General features: G+C 32.8%; 1 protein-coding gene and 1 long non-coding RNA gene across 6 annotated transcripts in view; one reads left to right on the top strand and one right to left on the bottom strand.

Moving 5' to 3' along the window:
• LOC121123924 (uncharacterized) lies at nt 1–9,795 on the top strand. 3 transcript variants are annotated; one of them, XR_005866158.2, is made up of 8 exons: nt 1–407; nt 466–657; nt 709–882; nt 942–1,119; nt 1,158–1,527; nt 8,990–9,105; nt 9,164–9,608; nt 9,663–9,795. It is a non-coding gene; the product is annotated as an uncharacterized lncRNA (long non-coding RNA). The 3 variants fall into 3 exon arrangements; XR_005866157.2 differs by having other exon boundaries at nt 4–407; nt 721–882; nt 1,169–1,527; XR_005866156.2 differs by having other exon boundaries at nt 4–407; nt 1,169–1,527.
• Nucleotides 9,206–18,887, bottom strand: part of LOC121123914 (chaoptin) — a 59,344-nt gene continuing 49,662 nt past the window's right edge. For 2 of the 3 annotated variants that reach the window (XM_071889408.1, XM_071889404.1), the window contains exons 4-11: nt 18,140–18,302; nt 13,268–13,577; nt 13,052–13,200; nt 12,868–12,978; nt 10,257–12,807; nt 9,912–10,191; nt 9,631–9,840; nt 9,206–9,575 (exon numbers count right to left, since the gene is read on the bottom strand). In XM_071889408.1, the coding sequence (XP_071745509.1) occupies nt 9,250–9,575; nt 9,631–9,840; nt 9,912–10,191; nt 10,257–12,807; nt 12,868–12,978; nt 13,052–13,092 (3,519 nt within the window). In that variant the 5' untranslated portion in view covers nt 13,093–13,200; nt 13,268–13,577; nt 18,140–18,302 and the 3' untranslated portion in view covers nt 9,206–9,249. Of the gene's footprint in view, nt 9,576–9,630; nt 9,841–9,911; nt 10,192–10,256; nt 12,808–12,867; nt 12,979–13,051; nt 13,201–13,267; nt 14,205–18,139; nt 18,303–18,887 lie in introns of those variants that run through there. The other variant, XM_040718978.2, reaches the window with a different exon arrangement.

Here is an 18,887-nt window from a genome sequence, read left to right as displayed (position 1 = left end):
TGAAATACTTAAAAAAATAAAAATAAATGAGGACGGAATGCCATTATTGAAATTCTGTAAATGAGTCATAGAGCTAAATAAGTTCAGAATGAGGTATTTAAATAAAAAAAAAATTGAAAAATAGATAATATAACTTCATAAAATATTCTTAGTGTGTGTTTAGTCATACTTATATTGTCTAATGATAAGATCATTACTTTTCAATCAGGTCATTTTTACAGTAAACACTTAAGCATTATCAAATTATAAACGGTTCAAATATTTCTAAACATGTATTTCGATTTCAATTCAAAGTTTCCAATATTTTTATAGCAAACATTAAAAACTAATCTAGGACTGCAACATGAAGCTGATTATTTCATGGATCTGTATACTCTCAGTAACTTCTGCAGCATATGGTGAAAAAGGTTCAATGACATAATTTTAATAAACATTTATCACAAATTAATTTTTAAATATTATTAGAATGTAGAACGTCTTCTGGCAAATGTGAATTTCCGTTCGTTTATTCTGGGACGCATAGTATTTGTACTCAAAGTGGTTCAAAGGATGAACCTACACCTTAGTGTTACCAGGGATCTGATAGTTGTGAGTGGATATCATCATTATGTGTTGTAAAATTGGAGTATTACCCCACTCAGGAAGAGGAACGATCAGGTAAGAATTCAAATCCTTTATATTTTACCGATTTCTAAGGATTAAAATCAGGATTGCACGTAGGAACACCCTCAAGACTTTATCCATAAGTCAATAAAGTTACTCTTACAGGAAATGGACGATGGGTAAGTACTTCAGAGTCGTCACTCGAAAGAAGGATGAAAGATATAAAATTTTACTCCTTGCTCTCTACTCAGTCTGGGGGCAGACATTTCCTCATAGATGGTATGGCAACAGCTTGTTATTCCTTCTTGTCCTGAGTAGCCTCAAACGTTTCATTCCAGGGATAGACGATGCCTTCAATAAGGAAGGGATCTTTGTAGTACTCGTTTCGTTTTTAGAAGCGTATAAATTCAGACAAGACTCTGGCACTTTGGATTTTCATACATAACATAATATTAATATAGCTCTTGCTCCTCACTGATTCACTAAGAATAATCTTTATTGGATAATCATGACTAAGTACATAATCTTTATAGTATAATTATCATTAAGTCAAGAATCTTTATAGCAAAATCAATCGTCAGAAGAAGTCAAGAAAGAAAGGTTCATTTTATGAACTCTCAAACTACTAACAAATCCTTCGATTCAATGACTACGTGTTTGATCTATTCATCTCTCAAGGATCGGCTCAAGTATAGACTTCACTTATGCTTTATGATCATCATAATAGTCGATGTTTATTTAATAAATATTGAGCATGGATGCTCAAAGTTCTTCACTTTTAGTTGACCCCTGGGTACTGTTAGACACCTTAATATACACTTACCTTTTCATTCTAGATATACTTTGTTTTGACATCTGGAAGAAAATGACATCAACTTTCAGCTGTATTGCATTCAAACTAATTCTGCCACCCATATGAAGAAGGTATGTATTTATTATTTTACCTTTTATTTAAGTAGATAATTTTTTTTAATTGTACAATATTCGTTGGTTCTGTTCAATTTGTTGTGCAAACAAATAGAATAGAACCTGGATAATATGTAAATATTAAATGTTTATAATATGATATTTTTTAAATGACTTAATAAAACATTTATGAAATGGCTCTGTGGGGGTAATAGGAGATACACTAATCTGTCATAAGGTCTTGAAATCCTTAATTTATGGAAGGGGCCTCAGAGAATGTACAACTTTGAACTTGAATATGAAGACAAACAAACACATATTGTTTACACTATATGTGATGTTCGAGTTTTTTTATTAATCATATAATACTCTTAATGCAATATTATCCATTTAACATCTATATAAAAACAATAAAATAATTTAGTTACTTTTATACTAATGCAACATTGGTCGTATTATCCTGATCATAGGGCATTATCTTTAAAGAGGCTAATAATTTCAAATTTTTGCGTGATAAAAATAAGTGCTAAGAATTTTGAATGCACCAAATGAAAGTTGTTCATCTACTGAGAAAGTTCTATCTACATGGCTATAATAGATTAAAATATTTAGATGATTTTGAAAAAGCATTTATATTATCCCAGTTAGCCCATCTCATTCTTAACAACATTAATCATTCAATAAAATGATAATATATTTGTTGTTAAAAGTTGGTATTTTCTAATATTATAATTGCATAAAAGTTTTGGAGACCAAATATTCTGCAAAATAGGGATGAAGTTTTATAAAATGCAGCGTTTGCAAATAATAATACAGGATAATAATTTTAAAAATATGTTTATTTTATTTAGCTATACATTACTAAAATAATAAATGCTATCAAAAGACTCCTTACAATTTTGTAAGGATTAAGTCTTATCAGTCTTTTATTAATATAAGTAATTTTACTTCCATTTTTGATGTTAAAATAGAATGAATACTTTTTAAAGTAATATTAGATAAATAATAAATGTAATAATTTAATATTGATTGGTAATTATAAGTTATATCATTGTTCTAAACTATTTGATGGCTCCAAGTTGTACTACGAATATTTATCAAATAGAAATGTGTATTACATTTGCTTTCTATTACCATAATAAATTAAGTTAGCCTATTTTCTTCATAAAACTGTTTTAATTTAAAATTTATATAAAAATGACACAATTAGATAATTTATCTTCTGTAAAATTACCACGCCTTATTTATTCTCCCTATTCTTATGTCAGAAGTAGGCTATTGTTTGCACAATCACAAATTAGTTCAGTTCTCCTAAGAATGTGCAGCCTACGACCTACTTCTTGGGCTTGATCTAAGCTAATTTCGGCCAATGAGTGATCGATTCAATTTCCTAATATGGTTTCAAAAATCGTCGTACAGTCTCAACCACATACTCAGCATTTTTTTAAATTAAATAGCATTAACATCAAAGAATATTGGTTATATTTTTTGATGGAGCATCGGGCAAAATATAACTATGCCTCATTGCCCTATGTACCCCTCCCAATTGCCGATATTGTTTGTCGTTGAGTCTTTAGCTTAATTTTTGGTGGAGTATTGGATAAAGATGCAAAGTAAAACTATGAAATTATAGTGTAAAAATCCAGTAAAAACGATACAAAGAATAGGGAAGGATCCATAGGGTAATAAGGCGTAGTTCTACTTTGCCTCTTGCTCATCCAAAAATCGAAGCTAATGTTTACTAAAACTTTTATTTTTAAATTATTAAAGACTATTTTTTTATAAAATGATACATTTGCTCTATGAGGACAGAAAAAAATAATTAAGTAGGATTCAATGAAGACAATATAATGTATTAAATGTTTTATAATGAATAATGGCACAACCTTCCGTTATAAATCATCTGATCATTTTTCAAGTTAATTTCCCTTAGCAATATACAATATATTTTTTTATCTTGTTTTTAATACGGACAATTCTTTGCTCCTAACTCCCTATTTATAAATTTTGTGACTTGCCCATTACAGCCAATAGTTAACTTAATTATTAGTCGATAATAATTATTTTATTATCGACTAATTTGTCTCCTTGATCTGAAAAAAACGAAATAACCTTTGCAATTTGCTTTCACCCTGGCAATTAACCTTTTCCTGATGACCAATTAAAATTTTTATCCGATACTATTTTCTGTAATTTATTGCTCATCTTGTCGATATTTATATCCGGGCTACTACTTTCTTAATCTTTTGGACATTTTTTTTCGAATTTAAGTAGATACATAAAATTAGTGTATCCTCAAAAGCAGAGATTCAATTCCTTTATATTGACGTTACATTAAGAATGATTTATATCAACACATCGAAATCTTGGAAACATACATATTAGGGTTCAAATCAGTTGTATTAATCTTTACTATTTAACAATCTTATTAAAAGATGTTTAGCCAATTGATGAAATTCCTAATTTTTTTTTCATTTTCTGAAATGCCTAAATGAAACATTCATTTCACTCACTTACTGAAATGTTCAGGGATTTGATTAAATGCCTAGTTACACAGTTTGCCTGTAATATATATAAACTTATTGCAATGAATGTACGTATTTAAATAAAAGTTGTATAGTCGGTTTATTTTTCATGTTCTTCATGTTTTTCATAAAATGCAGTCCAAATTAGATACTTCATGACCGATTTAGAATGAAACAAGACACAAAGGTTAGACATAATAGTTTGGAAAAATGATTTCTATATTCAAGATTGAGTTGCTGGTCCAGATGATTTGACAATAAACCGGGGCGGAACCTATATATGTAAAGAGTATTAATCCGTCCAGGGACAGCATCTATTTCAATTCCAAGCCTTGGCACAGCCCAAGCATGTAGAACACCTTATAATAAAACACTCAGCTGTAATATTCTTTTAATTGGTAAAGTCAGACTCATATCTCTCTCCAATAAACATATTTGACCAAAAACTCTCCCTTTGCTAGGAACTATAAAACAATCTAGAACTAGACCTCCTGCAAGAGGCATTTCATAACCATAATAGGTCTATAACACCGTTACCGGTATATATATTCTCGGTCACTTTATTCCCAATTATTTAGTGACATCATACGGTTTATGTTCCTTAACTAGTTTGTTGTTTTTGTGTGGTGCTAAGGAAGACTAGGATATCAGAATTGAAGATGAGTGATGACTTGTCATTTTTATAATGAAAAACTAATTTTAAAAGCTAGAAAAGAAAAACGGAGGTTACGCGCGCTTTTTCTTCATTATTTAATAGGTTGTCGTGGATGTTAACTTTTTCCCTACAAAAATGTCAACTCTATAGATGACTAATGATGGCTGAGAGACGGATATGGTTTATGGCTTATTGATTAGACGTCATTTAATAGTTAACTCACTCAAACGACTGTTACATAACAAATGCACGTCCAAAATGGCTGAAACTTTGTTGAGTAATTGCTAACAGATGCTAGATTGATATGACTAGTTTTTCTTTACGAGTGCCGCCACCTCCATGTTGAGGTTGGAAACTTTTAGACCTCCCTCGTATATTATTCAAAGCTCTGCCAAGTGGATGATCTGTGCTCTTTCACGCCAGATACCACAGCTAAATGCAAAAGTATAGAACACTTTCAAGAATTTTTTATGTAATTCACTTTTGAAAATGATTGATTTAATCAAATACGATTTCCTTCAAATCAATAAATATAACTACCGGGTGTCCCGAAAGTCTTGACCGGTACCTTCAATGGTTTTTTTCGAGGTTTCAAAGACTTTTTACTTAAATGTTGCGTAAATGCAAATTAAAGACCGTTTTCAGATTAACAAGTTTTGTTTGAATAACATTTCGAAATTCATAATTGTTTTTGACATGGAGGCTAAAAGACATGAAGTAGCTGCTCTCCTTCGTGTAGGAATCAGCCACAAAGAGATCTCTGAGGCCACCAGCATGTCCGCCAGCACCATTGGCAGGATCAAGAGGACAAGGGGGAAGGCCTTGAAGACAAGCGTCGAAGTAGGAGACCTGTCTTAAAGGCCACCAAGGCCACTAAGAAGAAGATCAGGGCCCAGATCAAGATAAACCCTCTTCTGAGCATCAGAACAATTGCTAAGAAGAACAGCATGGGTAAGACTACTGCTGCCAACATTGTCAAGGGCATTCGGGGCAAGTCATTGGTCTGCACCACCCATCCCATGTTGTCTATGGCCAATATGGAGGCCAGATACATCCAATGCAAGAAGATTTTGAACAACATGAAAAGCAATGGGGACAGAATTCTCCTTTTTCCCGATGAGAAAACTTTTACAGTGGATCCAGTCTTCAACCGCAAAAATGATCGCTACATTAGCTTTAATGGTTATGTGGGATCTGAGAAATATATGTCCATGACCAAGCACCCAGCCAGCATCATGATGCTTGGAGTTGTTGGCTCAGATGGTAATGCCATGCCTCCAGTCTTCTTCCGAGAGGGCTACAGGCTCACCTCGGAGGACTACATCAAGGTGCTCAAGATCAAGGTGGTCCCATGGATCAGGAAAGAGTATCCTGGCAAGAGGGTGTGTTTCCATCAGGATGGGGCACCCGCACACACAGCCAAGAACACCCAGAAGTGGTTGAAGGAGAATGTGGAATTCTGGCATAAGGACTTCTGGCCCCCCTCCTCCCCCGACCTGAACCCCTTGGATTTCAGCATCTGGGCGCACATTGAGAGGCAGGCTTGCAAAAAACGCTACAGCAGTACCAAAGCTCTCAAGGCCAGTATCACCAAGGCCTGGGCCAAGATGGACCCCACCTACATGAAGAACACCTGCTCCTCCTTATGTCCCCGTGTTGTGGCTGTTATGGAAGCTAAAGGCCAAATTGTTAGAAAACATATTACAGATTATAACCAAGCAAAGTTTTTTTTATTAAAAACATTTCTCTGTATCTCTACTTTTAGTCCTTGTAGATCTTAATGAAGTTGGAAGTTAGAAATCAGTCAGGACTTTCCGGACACCCGGTACATATATATATTAATATTTACATTCGAGATTGCAAGGGTTACTGGAACATATTATTTCGAGGAAGGCTGCCTCCTATGCACAACCACCTCCCCCTAAAATCAAACCTGCTAGAGGTGATAATCCAAGCTTGGACGTTGAACGGAAAAACAATGAACGATGAACGCGAAAAGAATATGAACGGCATTCATTTTGACGTTTATTTTCTTATTGTCTATAAGGGGTTGCTTTTTGACTATTTTTCCGAACATTACTACATCTTTATAAAGTTGGCTGAAGTTATTGTTAGCTCACTGGAAAGGGAACTGAATTTTTTACGATTGGAAGACGCTCATATCTATGTACTTAAATGGACACAAAATAAATAGGGGATTAGCAGATGTTCACTTATATCACCTTTGTACAAAAGGATTAATGTTTGCATACTGCCTCTAAACTTAGTTGTATTTCCAAAAATTTTGTTTTTTTAACTAAGTCTGACCCCAACATACACTCATGCCTCCTCCCTTTCACGTTGTAAGAACAGAATAATGTATCACAATGGAGGTACTGTCTAGACCAGGGGTAGGCAACAATAAAAGCACACACAAACTGCGGGAATAGGTTCTAATTTGTACGTGCCAGTGAATATACCTCCGCGTGCCATAGGTTGTCGACCCCTGGTCTAGACTGTATGCCTCTTTTCATTTATGAAAACTCACATAATTTCAGTTTTGTAGGAACTTACTAAGGTTCCCTCTGTCAATGGAGTGCAGAATATAAAGTTGAACTATGACCAAACGAAAACTGTAGACAAGAGTTACAAAATAAATTATAAATATTACAACTGCACAAATATATGCACGTATTATTTTCGTACTAAGAAATGCAGTCCTTAATCGGTCGAGGAAGTGCATTCAGATCATTTTGAGGCCGAAAATATAGACAAGTGATTAGGGACTAATTTTGTCTTCCCACACAGCAAGCACCCTGAATCTCAAACACACCTGTCTGGAGAGGTGAACCATATAGAGTTAGACAAACTAAGACCACTTTGGTCATATGGGAGATGAGTTCGCATCAGGAACTTACAGGGTTAGACAAAAATCAGCAAAACCATTAAAAATCAATCAGAGACCTCTGCAAACAAATTCAAGCAGAAAAAAAAAGAAATCAGACTGTGCCCGGCAATTAATTAAACCCCGTCCAGGCTTTGTGTTATGGTCCCAATATGGCCAAAATTTTCTGCTTGGAAAAAATGAGTCCGCCCCTAAAGTCGTTTTAGGGTCGGGTCAACTTTTTCTTTGGTCCCCTGAATGTACAGCACCCTTAGCCTGTATTGTCTATGCCATGGGCCGGACTTGTTAGTAAATAAGATTATTCTGAAAAAAATATTTCTGCTCAGCTGTTTTTAAAGGTGGGAGGCCTTTGAAAATAAATTGGGGATTGCCTTGAATAAAATACTGGATCTAGACTCTTTTCGAGCCTGCCCTAAAAAATTGCATTGACTATATTTTGAGGGTGTTAAAAAAACAATTATAATAAATTGGAAACCCTTTTATCATCATTTTTACGAATATGTTAGAGGCCTGTACATTTCAGGACCCTTGGGATTGCTTGTTTTGCTTTTAGTAAGCTACGTACTTGAGGCTCATTTTTATGTATTAAAAAGGGGATATATATATATATTAATGAGTATTTTGCTGGTTGGACTTTTTATACTAGATAAATATCAAATGAATAAATAAATAATTAAAAAATGAAGTGTGAAGGGAAAGGTCTTACAAAATGAACGATTGATCAGGAGAAAGGGTGAACGGGTACAAGTTACAAATTACTGTCTTTATTAAAGTTGCACCAGGCTTCCACTGGTTTTAATCACTCTACTTTCAACTCTTTTAGAAGATAGTGATTTGAGAACCATTGATGAAATGATGTAATAATGGAAGAGGTCGTTGTTACTTGAATATTTGTTTTTTATTTTTCAAATATGTTATGATTATTCTTAAAGAGAGAACATACAAGTTTCAAGTAATCGCTATTGCGTGTAAGACGAAGCGTAACACTGATGGTTTATTACGGAATTATGAGTGTAAGGCCTTGTTGGACTAATTACTCGACGCATATATAATTTCTATTCATATATTGGTTCTCAATTGATTTTGAATTACGAACTTTTTTATAAATATTCAATATTGTTATAAAATTGATCAATAAAAATAAAATTGCAGAAAAATAGATTTGTGGAAAAGTGACTTCGTAAATCATGCTTGTTTAATCAACTGGGAAAGCTAGATTAGTAAAAACAACTTGTGTGTTTGTTGTGTGGCAGATTTATTTGGTAAAACAAAGTACCTGACCATATGATATATTCTCAAGGACGAACTTATAATATTGAATAAAACCATAATCAAAATATTATTGTCGGAAGCTCTCAAATAATAAGGCTGCAATTTTTTTCCCTTGAATTAAGTTTATACTTTTTATATTTTTAGAGTCTTCGATGAGCACGCGGAAACGTGGTTACTTTACTCAAAAATTAAAGAATAATGACAAATGTTATGGAAAATAAAGGATTCAGTTTGCCAACCATAAAAAGTTTCACACGCAAGTAAATACTTAAAATTTACAACTCCACTGATTTTAACTATTTTTTTAAATTTCTGCAGATGTTTTTACTAATTAATGACATAACACATAGTCTACTCCTATTAATGTTCTTGTATATAAAAATATAATCTTTATTTTGTGATACTCAATACAAAAAATTCCATTGACTCAGTAACAGCAAAAATAATACATTTAAAATAACAAAACATCTATCAGCATGGCTAATCATTTTTTTTGAAAATGAAATGGAGCTAGCATGTCCTGAAACACATTGCATATCCTCACGAAGATCTGTTAATGGTTTTTCTTCTATACACTCTATTGAACGAATCATGTTCCGAACATTGATTCCATTCTCAATAGGACTTATATGCAGTTGAAGAGCTTCTCTCATCCAACGACGAAGCCAAATTCCAAGCCATACATTCTCACATGAACACAGCCATGGATTGTTTTGTAAGGACAGACCACCTATATATGTGACAAAAAATATATCGTTTTGAGGTATCAAACAAACAACCTTTACCTTGTATAATATTTGTTCCATTGTATTTCCAGAGAGATCCATTTGAGTAAAAAACTTCAGGGGATAGGGTTCGAAATGAGTTATTTTGAATATCAAGTGAGAGATGAAAGACATTTTTAAAAAGCTGGATGAATCCAATCGGAAGAGTAGATACATTTGTATGACGAATAGCTAATGTTAATTCATAGCTGTCGATCCCTTCCAGTGAATCTTAAATAAATATTGTGGTTTTAAAAAAAAATAATAAACTTGATAAATATGATTGGATTTAATGTGCTTACCTAATGTAATTTCTGTAAGCTTATCACCTGTAATCTCAAGCTCTTTCAATTTTGGACCAAAAGCACCAAGTATTTGATCAGTTAAGACTCCAGAAGGCTCCTCAATCCGAGCTGATAAATAATGTAAACTTGATAACCCCGATACAAGAGATCCCAAGCGAAATTTAAATTTTTCGATAGTAGGCCAGCTTTGAATAAACAAGCGGCGAATATTGGTTAGCTGAGTGAGGGAGTCTGAGTCAAAACGTTTCAAGTCCACAAGATTTCGAACAGATAATATCTAAAATAAGGCTCACGTTATTTATTTATCTTTTATGAAACTATGTGTAAATAATAGGCTATTACCTGTAATCTGGCCAATCCATAGAAACTCTCTTTTGTTAGTACTCTTAAAGGATTCCATGATACATCTAGGCTTTTTAAAAAAGGTACATAGTACCAACTTCGAGCTGGAAGTCGAATTAAATCATTTCCGCTTAAATTAAGATATTTGAGTCTGTATAATCCATCTTCTACGGTCAAGTAGTTGTAAGGTAGATCCGAGAGGTGATTATCGGAGACATCAAGTTTGACAAGAGAGGGAAGAGTGAAGGAAGGTAGTTCTCTCAGAAATGAGCCTGCTAATCTCAATTCTCGAAGACGGTGCACATAATGAAATAACTCTCTTAAATTTGCCCTTATTGCATTGTAACTCAAATCCAGGATTATCAGAGATCCCAAACCGCTAAATATGTTGTCAGGTAATATTGTGAGTTTATTAGAGGCGAGTGATAAGGATAAGAGATGTGGAAAGTTGGAGAACATTGTGGAGTCCAAATGCTCGATTTTATTATGTGACAGATTCAAGTAACGTAAGGATGAGGAAATCTCATTAAGAGCACTCGTGGGCAAGGCCACAAATTCATTCCAGCTTAAATCTAGTGTTTCCACTGACGAAAACTGAAATACGTCTCTTGGAAGACTTCTTAATTTATTTTTATGGAGATCCAAAATTCTCAAACCTGTGAGACCGGAGAACTGCGCAAACTGTAACATTTCTAACGCATTATCATTTAAATAAAGGATCTGAATCCCTGTGAGAGTGTCAAAACATCTTTTATCAAGATCACGAAGATTATTATGAGAAAGATTGAGGACTTGAACTTTGAGTGCATTCAATGTAGAAATAATAAAATCATCTTTCCGTATGCGAGAAATTTGATTAAAACTGAGATTAAGGATTTTCAAATGGTCTACGATGGACTTAAATATTTCTTTAGGGATTCTTGTTAATATATTATAACTGACATCTAATTCCGAAATTATGGGAGAGGCTGTTTTACTAAAAACTGCCTCTTGGATATAGTCGATTTGATTATGGGATAGATCAAGATGCAAGGGATTGTTAACATGCTTTGTACAGTTATCAAAGGAGTCAAATTCAAACTTTGTAAGTTTATTGTAGCTCATATCCAGTTTTTGTAAATTCAATAGATTGGAAAATGTCTTTGGATCAATTTGATTTATATAATTATGTGATAGAATAAGTGTGAATAAATTTTTTAAATTAAAAAATCCTGTGGACTCAAGGATAACTATACTATTTCCACTTAGATCAATGGTTTGAAGTTCTTTAAGGGATACAAAGGTACCAGTTTTTATTATTGATATTCGATTGTGAGCAAGTCTCACATCAATTAAGCTCGAATGAACGTTTTTGTGAAGCAAGTTTCTGGGTAAATCATGGAGATTGTTATTTTCCAAATTTAAGTATTGTAAATCTCCAGCATTATATAGGGACGTATCTTCAGCTGAACTCAATTCGTTGTTATCAAATGCTAGCCACATTAGTTTTTGAAGTGGTCGTAGAGCGTTATGTGGAAATGCCTTGATCCCATTGAGTCCAAAGCTAATCTCCAAAGATTGCAAAGTTGTTCCAATATCTGTAAAGGCCTCAGAATCCAAGACTTGGAAATCGTTAAAACTTAGGCTTAACTCTCTCAATTTCGTACAATCTCGAAATACATGTGGCCCCAACTGTGTTAAACGATTGTTTCTTAAAATGAGCGTATCTAATTTAGATGCCCAAACAAAGAACTCTGGTTTTATGTGATATATTTTATTATAGCCCAAGTTCAAATGGCGAAGTACTTTACAGTTATGAAGTGTAGTATAAGGAAATTCTGTCAGTCCATTACCAGCGGCTGAAAATGCCAAAAGACTACTACAAAATGAATCGAATATTTTAGGACTCTCTATTTTTGATATATAATTGTTTTGTAAATATAAATATCTTAGTCTCCGAAGTCTTCCTAATGCTGATGGAAGTTCCAATAGCTTATTGGATTCTAGATCTATTAAGTCAATCATGTCCTCGACATCCTCAAATGCTTCATCATCTATGAATTCAATGCGATTAAATCCCAAATAAATTCTTCTTGCGTTCAATGACTTGAAAACGCGAGGTCCGATCCTTTCTACATAATTATAGTCCAAATTTAAATCGATAACATCAACAGACCCATTAAACATATTTTCTGGCAATGAAACAATAAAATTTTCTCCTATGTCCAATTTGTCTAAATGTTTCGTTGACCCAAAGCGTATTTGAGGTATTTGCTCTATATAATTCCCACGAATAGTGAACCATTTTAGTGATGGCATGTTAGCAATGGCTCCTGAAGGAAACTTATTAATGAGATTGTATGAGAGACTTAATGTAATGAGAGTTGATGGAAAGCAAGTATCAGGAATGTGGAAAATATGATTATGATCTAAGTTGAGCCAAGTAAGGTTTTTGAAGGTATTAAAAAAGTATGGAGGAATATCCTTAAGGTCATTTCCACCAAGGAAAAGCGTCGACACGGAGGCTTTGAGATTAAGTAAATTTGATGTTCCGATATCCGATATTTCATTGCTGTGTGAGATAAATACAAAGGGATTTATGTTATATTGAAAATAATTTATAGGTACTTACCCATATAAGTTGAGCCATTTGAGTACTGTTAGACGTGAAAAGGCATTTTCTGGTATTTTATCTAATGAGTTGTAACTTAGATCCAAGGATTTCAGGGTGGTCGCCAAGGTTCTAATAGAGGATAATATAGATTTATATTGTCTTTATAGCAATCATTATATGTTATTAGAATATTCTGAATTACCTAAATGCATCTGATTCAATCAAGCGTATTTTATTCTTCATTAGTCGTACAGATTCAATAGAAGTGGACGAAAAAAAATGCACTGCTTTCTACAATCTCAAGATTCCCATCAATAATATCAATTGAGCTTAAAAAAGGAATGGGATAATCTATGAATGAAATTAAAACATAAATTAGTTTAAATGAATTAATCTCTGAGGTATAAGGAAGCTATACTTGGAATTTTCGCTAAAGGGATTCCAACACATGTAATGTCTCTAATATACTCTTCTGGTGAATAAACCGAAGAATCCTTCTTTTTACCGTCTTCTTTCCTTAAGTCCATATCATTTTCATAAAATACTCCAAATTGGCCATGGAACGTTGGTTCTGTTGCATCACCAGAACGACGCCTTTGCGATTCTAAAAGTTCAGGAATGTGTGGTACAGACTTACAAGAACAGAGTTGATTGAAAGGGCAAGCAGAATCCTCTCCATCCACAGCAATAATCCATAGACATGCGTATAAAAATAGTATCGGGTCCCTCTGAAAACAAATTTAAATTAACTTAATATGAATTACTATTATTAACATTGTGCAAATACAATATACAGGGTAGACGCGTTATTTTTGACACTTGATGTTATTGTACATAATGACCGTTAGAATTACAGCAGTTATGATGATTCGCCCCGGTTTTACGGACTGTGACATCATGAAGTGGTGAAGAATACAGTCAAGACTATCAGGGCCGTTTGTATTTTTTTTTATAGCCTAAAAGTCCCAGATGTGGCTGTTCAAGAACTTCGAGGACTACACCAGTCCCAACATATGATCTCCCAACAGCCCTGTCTGCAATCCCTGTGACTTCTATTTGTGAGGTACAGTTGAACAAGACACCAACTGAACCTCATGCAACACGGTGACCGATTTAAAGCAGCACATCATCGTGATTTTCAACAAGTTGCCCAGGGACCAGGTTTAGCGCACCTGCAGCAGGTCCAGGCTGGAGAAGGTCATCACAACAGAGGGTGCATACTTTGATCAGAGTTCGAAGCCTTTCAAATAGTCTCTGATTTAATAACATTTTACAGTTTAAATGCCAACAGTTACATTACTAATAAATACATAACAACCATGTAATTTAATAAATCGAAATACTATGATAGTACCAAGGGCTTCCACAGGATTATATAATATATATATATTTATTTTTTGGGAGGGGGGCTGTGTATATGGATTTACTTGATATTTTTAAACAAAAATTACAATGTTTTGGATAAAAAAATTTGAACAATTAAATTTGTATAATTATTTTTTTTCAATAATCAATAGATATTTACAAATAATCATATTTTTTGGAAAAAAAATGTAAAGATACAGAGTTATTCTCAAAAAAAGAAATGCTTGCAAAAAAATTTCAAAAATACAGAGCTGTTCACAAAAAATGATTTTTTAAAAATATAAAATTTTTAAAAAAATCAAATTTTTCGTAGAAAAATTTCAATAATCCATAGCTATTTACAAAAAATCTACATCTAATCTAATGAAACATTATGACAGCGATTAGAAACACAAGGTACGACCATCATGTAATCGGGCTTGCTAGAATTTTCAATCTGATGTATTAAACCAACTTCAGGGCAAGACAGGCAGATTTTGTCAAAACACGGAGGCAATCAAAGTCTATGACGTCACTCTTGCTAGAATGTTCAATTTAATGTATCGTACCGACTGCAGGGCAAGAAAAATAGATTTTGACAAAACAGACGCCCACTTATCTACCATGACGTCAATATATAAAGCGTGGTGGAATGTCAAACATTAGTCGTACATGGGTTATGGACGGTATAACCTTGTATTTCTAGTAAACCTGTTACTTAGTAATTCTCTCTTCAAGAAAATAAAAATAAGGATAACAGCTTTGGAAAATAAATTTCTACTACGTAACTTTTTGGTGTTTTTTTAGCATATCGGCAGGTTCTATTTTCTTCAACTCTAATCATAATAAAACTCCCAGTTCTCTAAAAAATTAGCTAGTGCATCACTTGCTATTAATTTTTGTTGTTACGAGTCGGATGGAGATATGTAAATTAACAAAGTAAGACCTTGGGGCTCCAAAACACCAAGGCGTGCGAATGATATTAATAAAAAATGAGAATTTCTGATATAATTCCGGCTAGTTTATAATCTATTATTTGTACTAAAAATATAGAAAATAATACAATACTTAACCCTTTCTCCCATTAATTTAAAATAGGTGAAATATAAAAATTTCCATCACTTTCTTGCATTGTTTTGAGTATTAAAAACATACCCCAAGACAAAAAAAATAATAATGTAATTTTAAAAATGTTAAAAATTAACACAATATTATAATGTATATAAAACTCTACAAATATATAAAATTTAAGTACTAATTAAGAATGCCCCAAAAATTTCACTTCTTAAGACACCATTTTTATTAATATTCTACTAATAAATAACTTACATACAATTTCCTAGACATAATTATATAAAGGTTATTGAAACTGAAAGGATTCAAACAATCGTAAAACAGGTAAACTCTGGTATTTGTGCTGCTAAAATGCATAAATATATATCCCTAAATCCCTAAACTAAAATAATTCTTGCAGGTTTTTTTGATTTTTTTTGATAATAGAGACTATTTTCTAAAGTGTTGCTCCTGGGCAACGTATTGAGAGAAAGGTGTTAATTCCAAAGTAGGTATAAATTATTTACTAACGGGATCACGAAATTTAAAAATTTACAAATTTCCCTGAAAATGAGAAATTCTACTACTTAAGATGTTTTGTGTTTTTTAACATTGGGAAGGCATAGTTCAAAAACGTTCCCTTTGATACAAGATGAAGAAGCATCATGTTTGAGCCATATTGATCAATTTTGAGAGGTTGCACACAACCTTTCAAAAAATTTACAATTTTATGAAAAAAATAGAATTTTACCCTAAAAGTAGTCACCACATTCTCAAAATAGAGCAGTTTATAATAAATATATAATTTTAGATGAGTTAATTATATTTCAAAAGATTGAATAAAGTTTTCTAATAAATTGATCATTTCTATTATAAAAGTTGTTGTACCGCGTATAGCTTGTAAAATAAAATCTATACTTTTTTTTGAAAAAAGGTTTTTCAAAGTGAAAAAAGGCACATTTTTTATAAAGCTTTATATTACTTCTTCTCGTCACTATATACAAATATCACATATTAATAACTATTGATGACATTAAGACATTACAGATAATTAGTGATGGTAGGGTTTTTATTCAAAACTTTGATTTAATTGGGCGGTGTGCCCACAACGAGCAGTACAATAAAGCCGTTCCGGACCAATGGACTATAAGAAAGAGTTGTCATAAGAAGTATATTCAAAAGTTATCTGCAGTTTTTCCCCTTTGAAAAAAAGTTTTTCAAAAAAATGTTCCTTTTTATAAGTAGCTCAACGATCCTAAAGTTTCCATGTTTACGGATTTTTGGATTAAGCTGGCCTATTTCCTTAAAAATCTACAAAATACCTAACGATACAAAACTTACAATAGCATAAATACTGGAGTTGAGGATTTGATCGTACAAAACCTCATTTGAAGGGACGTTTTTGGGAGTACTGCGTATTGCACGCACCTTTTTTTACATATATTTTCGATTTAATTGTTTATTGATAATACAATTAATTATCATTTATGTCTCAAAGCATGACAATCAGTAGAGTTCCACTGAATGTTACATATCCATTCTACATAAATGGCATGTATGTATGCAAATCTAAAAAATATTGAGAAAGAAAGAAATAGAAAAACAAGGCAGGAAAACTAATTAGTAATTATACACATAGACCCTTCCTGATATTATCTTCAATACGACTCATGCTAATTAGACACAATTAACATGATGACTATCTAATTCTTTAAATATAGCACATATATACGTAAGCTTGACAATAATTACATCTAAGAAGACATCTACTCGAAATGTGCATGTGTATGTAATTATCTTTTTGTTGTCTTAAAATAAACACATAGAAAATATTAACTCATTTAATTTTATGTCCTAGGATAGCATTATTTGAAGATCATTAGACTTTATGATTTGTCAATTTTCTTCCTCATCTACCTCATTTGTTATTACTTTCTTTTTTAATGACAAGAGTATTAAGTTTACACGTTCCTATTTATCTTCTTACTTCATTTTAAATGAGGAGTTAATGACTACTTTTTGTAAACATAATAATTCTTTTTATGCATACATTTTACCTTTACTGGTAAGTTATGCAGGGTCGGCGTGATATTTTTGACACTTGATATTAATGCACATAATGACCGTTAGGTAGCAGTGCATTACCGTATCATTTTACCAAAATATTGGGTCAGTAGTTGAGAACACGTGGTTCTGATAGCAATGGACTCCAACAACTTTAACCCGTCTAACCAGTGAAAAAGAATAACAGCGGTTATCATGATTCAGGCCGGTTTTAAGGACTGTGACATCATAAAGGGTGCCTGCATGGTGAGAAACACAGTCAAGACCAACAAGTCCCAGATGTGGCTGCTCAAGAACTTCGTGGTCTACACCAGTCCCAACATATGATCTCCCAAGAGCCCCGTCTGCAAGCCCTGCGACTTCTATTTGTGAGGTACAGTTGAACAAGACACCAACTGAACCTCGTGCAACACGGTGGTCGGTTTCAAGAAGCGTATCATCGTGATTTTTAACAAGTTGCCCAGGGACCAGGTTGAGCGCGTCTGCAACAGGTTCAGGTCCAGGCTGGAGAAGGTCATCGACATTGAGGGTGCCTAATTTGAGTAAAATTTAAAGCCAGAAGCCTCACCTCTCAAATAGTCTTTGAATTTTTTGATTTAATAAATTATTAAAGATTTTAAGCATTGTTTTGTTAATTTTTTGAAATGTGTCAAAAATATCACGTCGACCCTGTATATTATATAGGTTTGAATTTGTCATTTGTTTTCAAAAATTTATTTACTATTTCATACTTAATGCTTCGTGAAATGAGAGAGAAGTAAAATAAAAACACGCTTTAAAGTAATTAATTAAGTTGACTCTAATTGTCAATTATTTATTAATATCTTACCCAAATATACATTTTCCAGGATTATTGTCACAAGGCATTTTATCAAAGCGTAATCCCCAATGATATCATTTCCGTTAATACTTTGATGTCCAAATTTCTGGTGAATAATTTTTAAATATCATGATTGTAGATTTTACACCCAATACGAGCATGAATTAAACGTCTGAAAAAAACAAAAAAAAACACTGGATTTAAATAAAAGGTCTTCTTAGTTATTCATTTATTATTTGTAACGTAGAGATATTGTCACAATATCGGAATGGAAATATAATATGATTATTGTGTAACTAGATGCATAATATATTTTAATCAATATTGAAAAAAGAAACCATTGAAAATTTTGTTCATATACTAAGAAGTAAATCAATAAAACTCTTAAATGCGTAATTAGTAACTTTTAGTTACAGATAAAGTATGTAGTTATTTGCAAATTATAATAAATTATCGGAATATTTATTAAAGACACTCAACCTTTCTTTTCTCAACTCTCAATTTGTCACAGAGCCCTATAAGAACTTATAGAGCTCTGATTTGTAATAATAATAATAATTAGTGATGTACCACGAGCAAAACTCGTAAATTAGGACTTGAGTTTTATGAAATTAATAAGGAAAGACTCAAAAAAACTCGACTCGTGGGCATGAAAAGCCAAGTGTTTCTCTGTTTTTCTTTTTCGAGTCTATACTCCATCATTATAACATGTAAATCTTCACAGAGACTGACTTCCACTCATTGTCAAATTTAGAAT

Source organism: Lepeophtheirus salmonis, chromosome 1, assembly GCF_016086655.4.
Source record: "Lepeophtheirus salmonis chromosome 1, UVic_Lsal_1.4, whole genome shotgun sequence".
Classification (NCBI taxonomy): Eukaryota; Metazoa; Arthropoda; class Copepoda; order Siphonostomatoida; family Caligidae; genus Lepeophtheirus; species Lepeophtheirus salmonis.
This window is presented reverse-complemented; position numbering and strand designations above follow the sequence as displayed.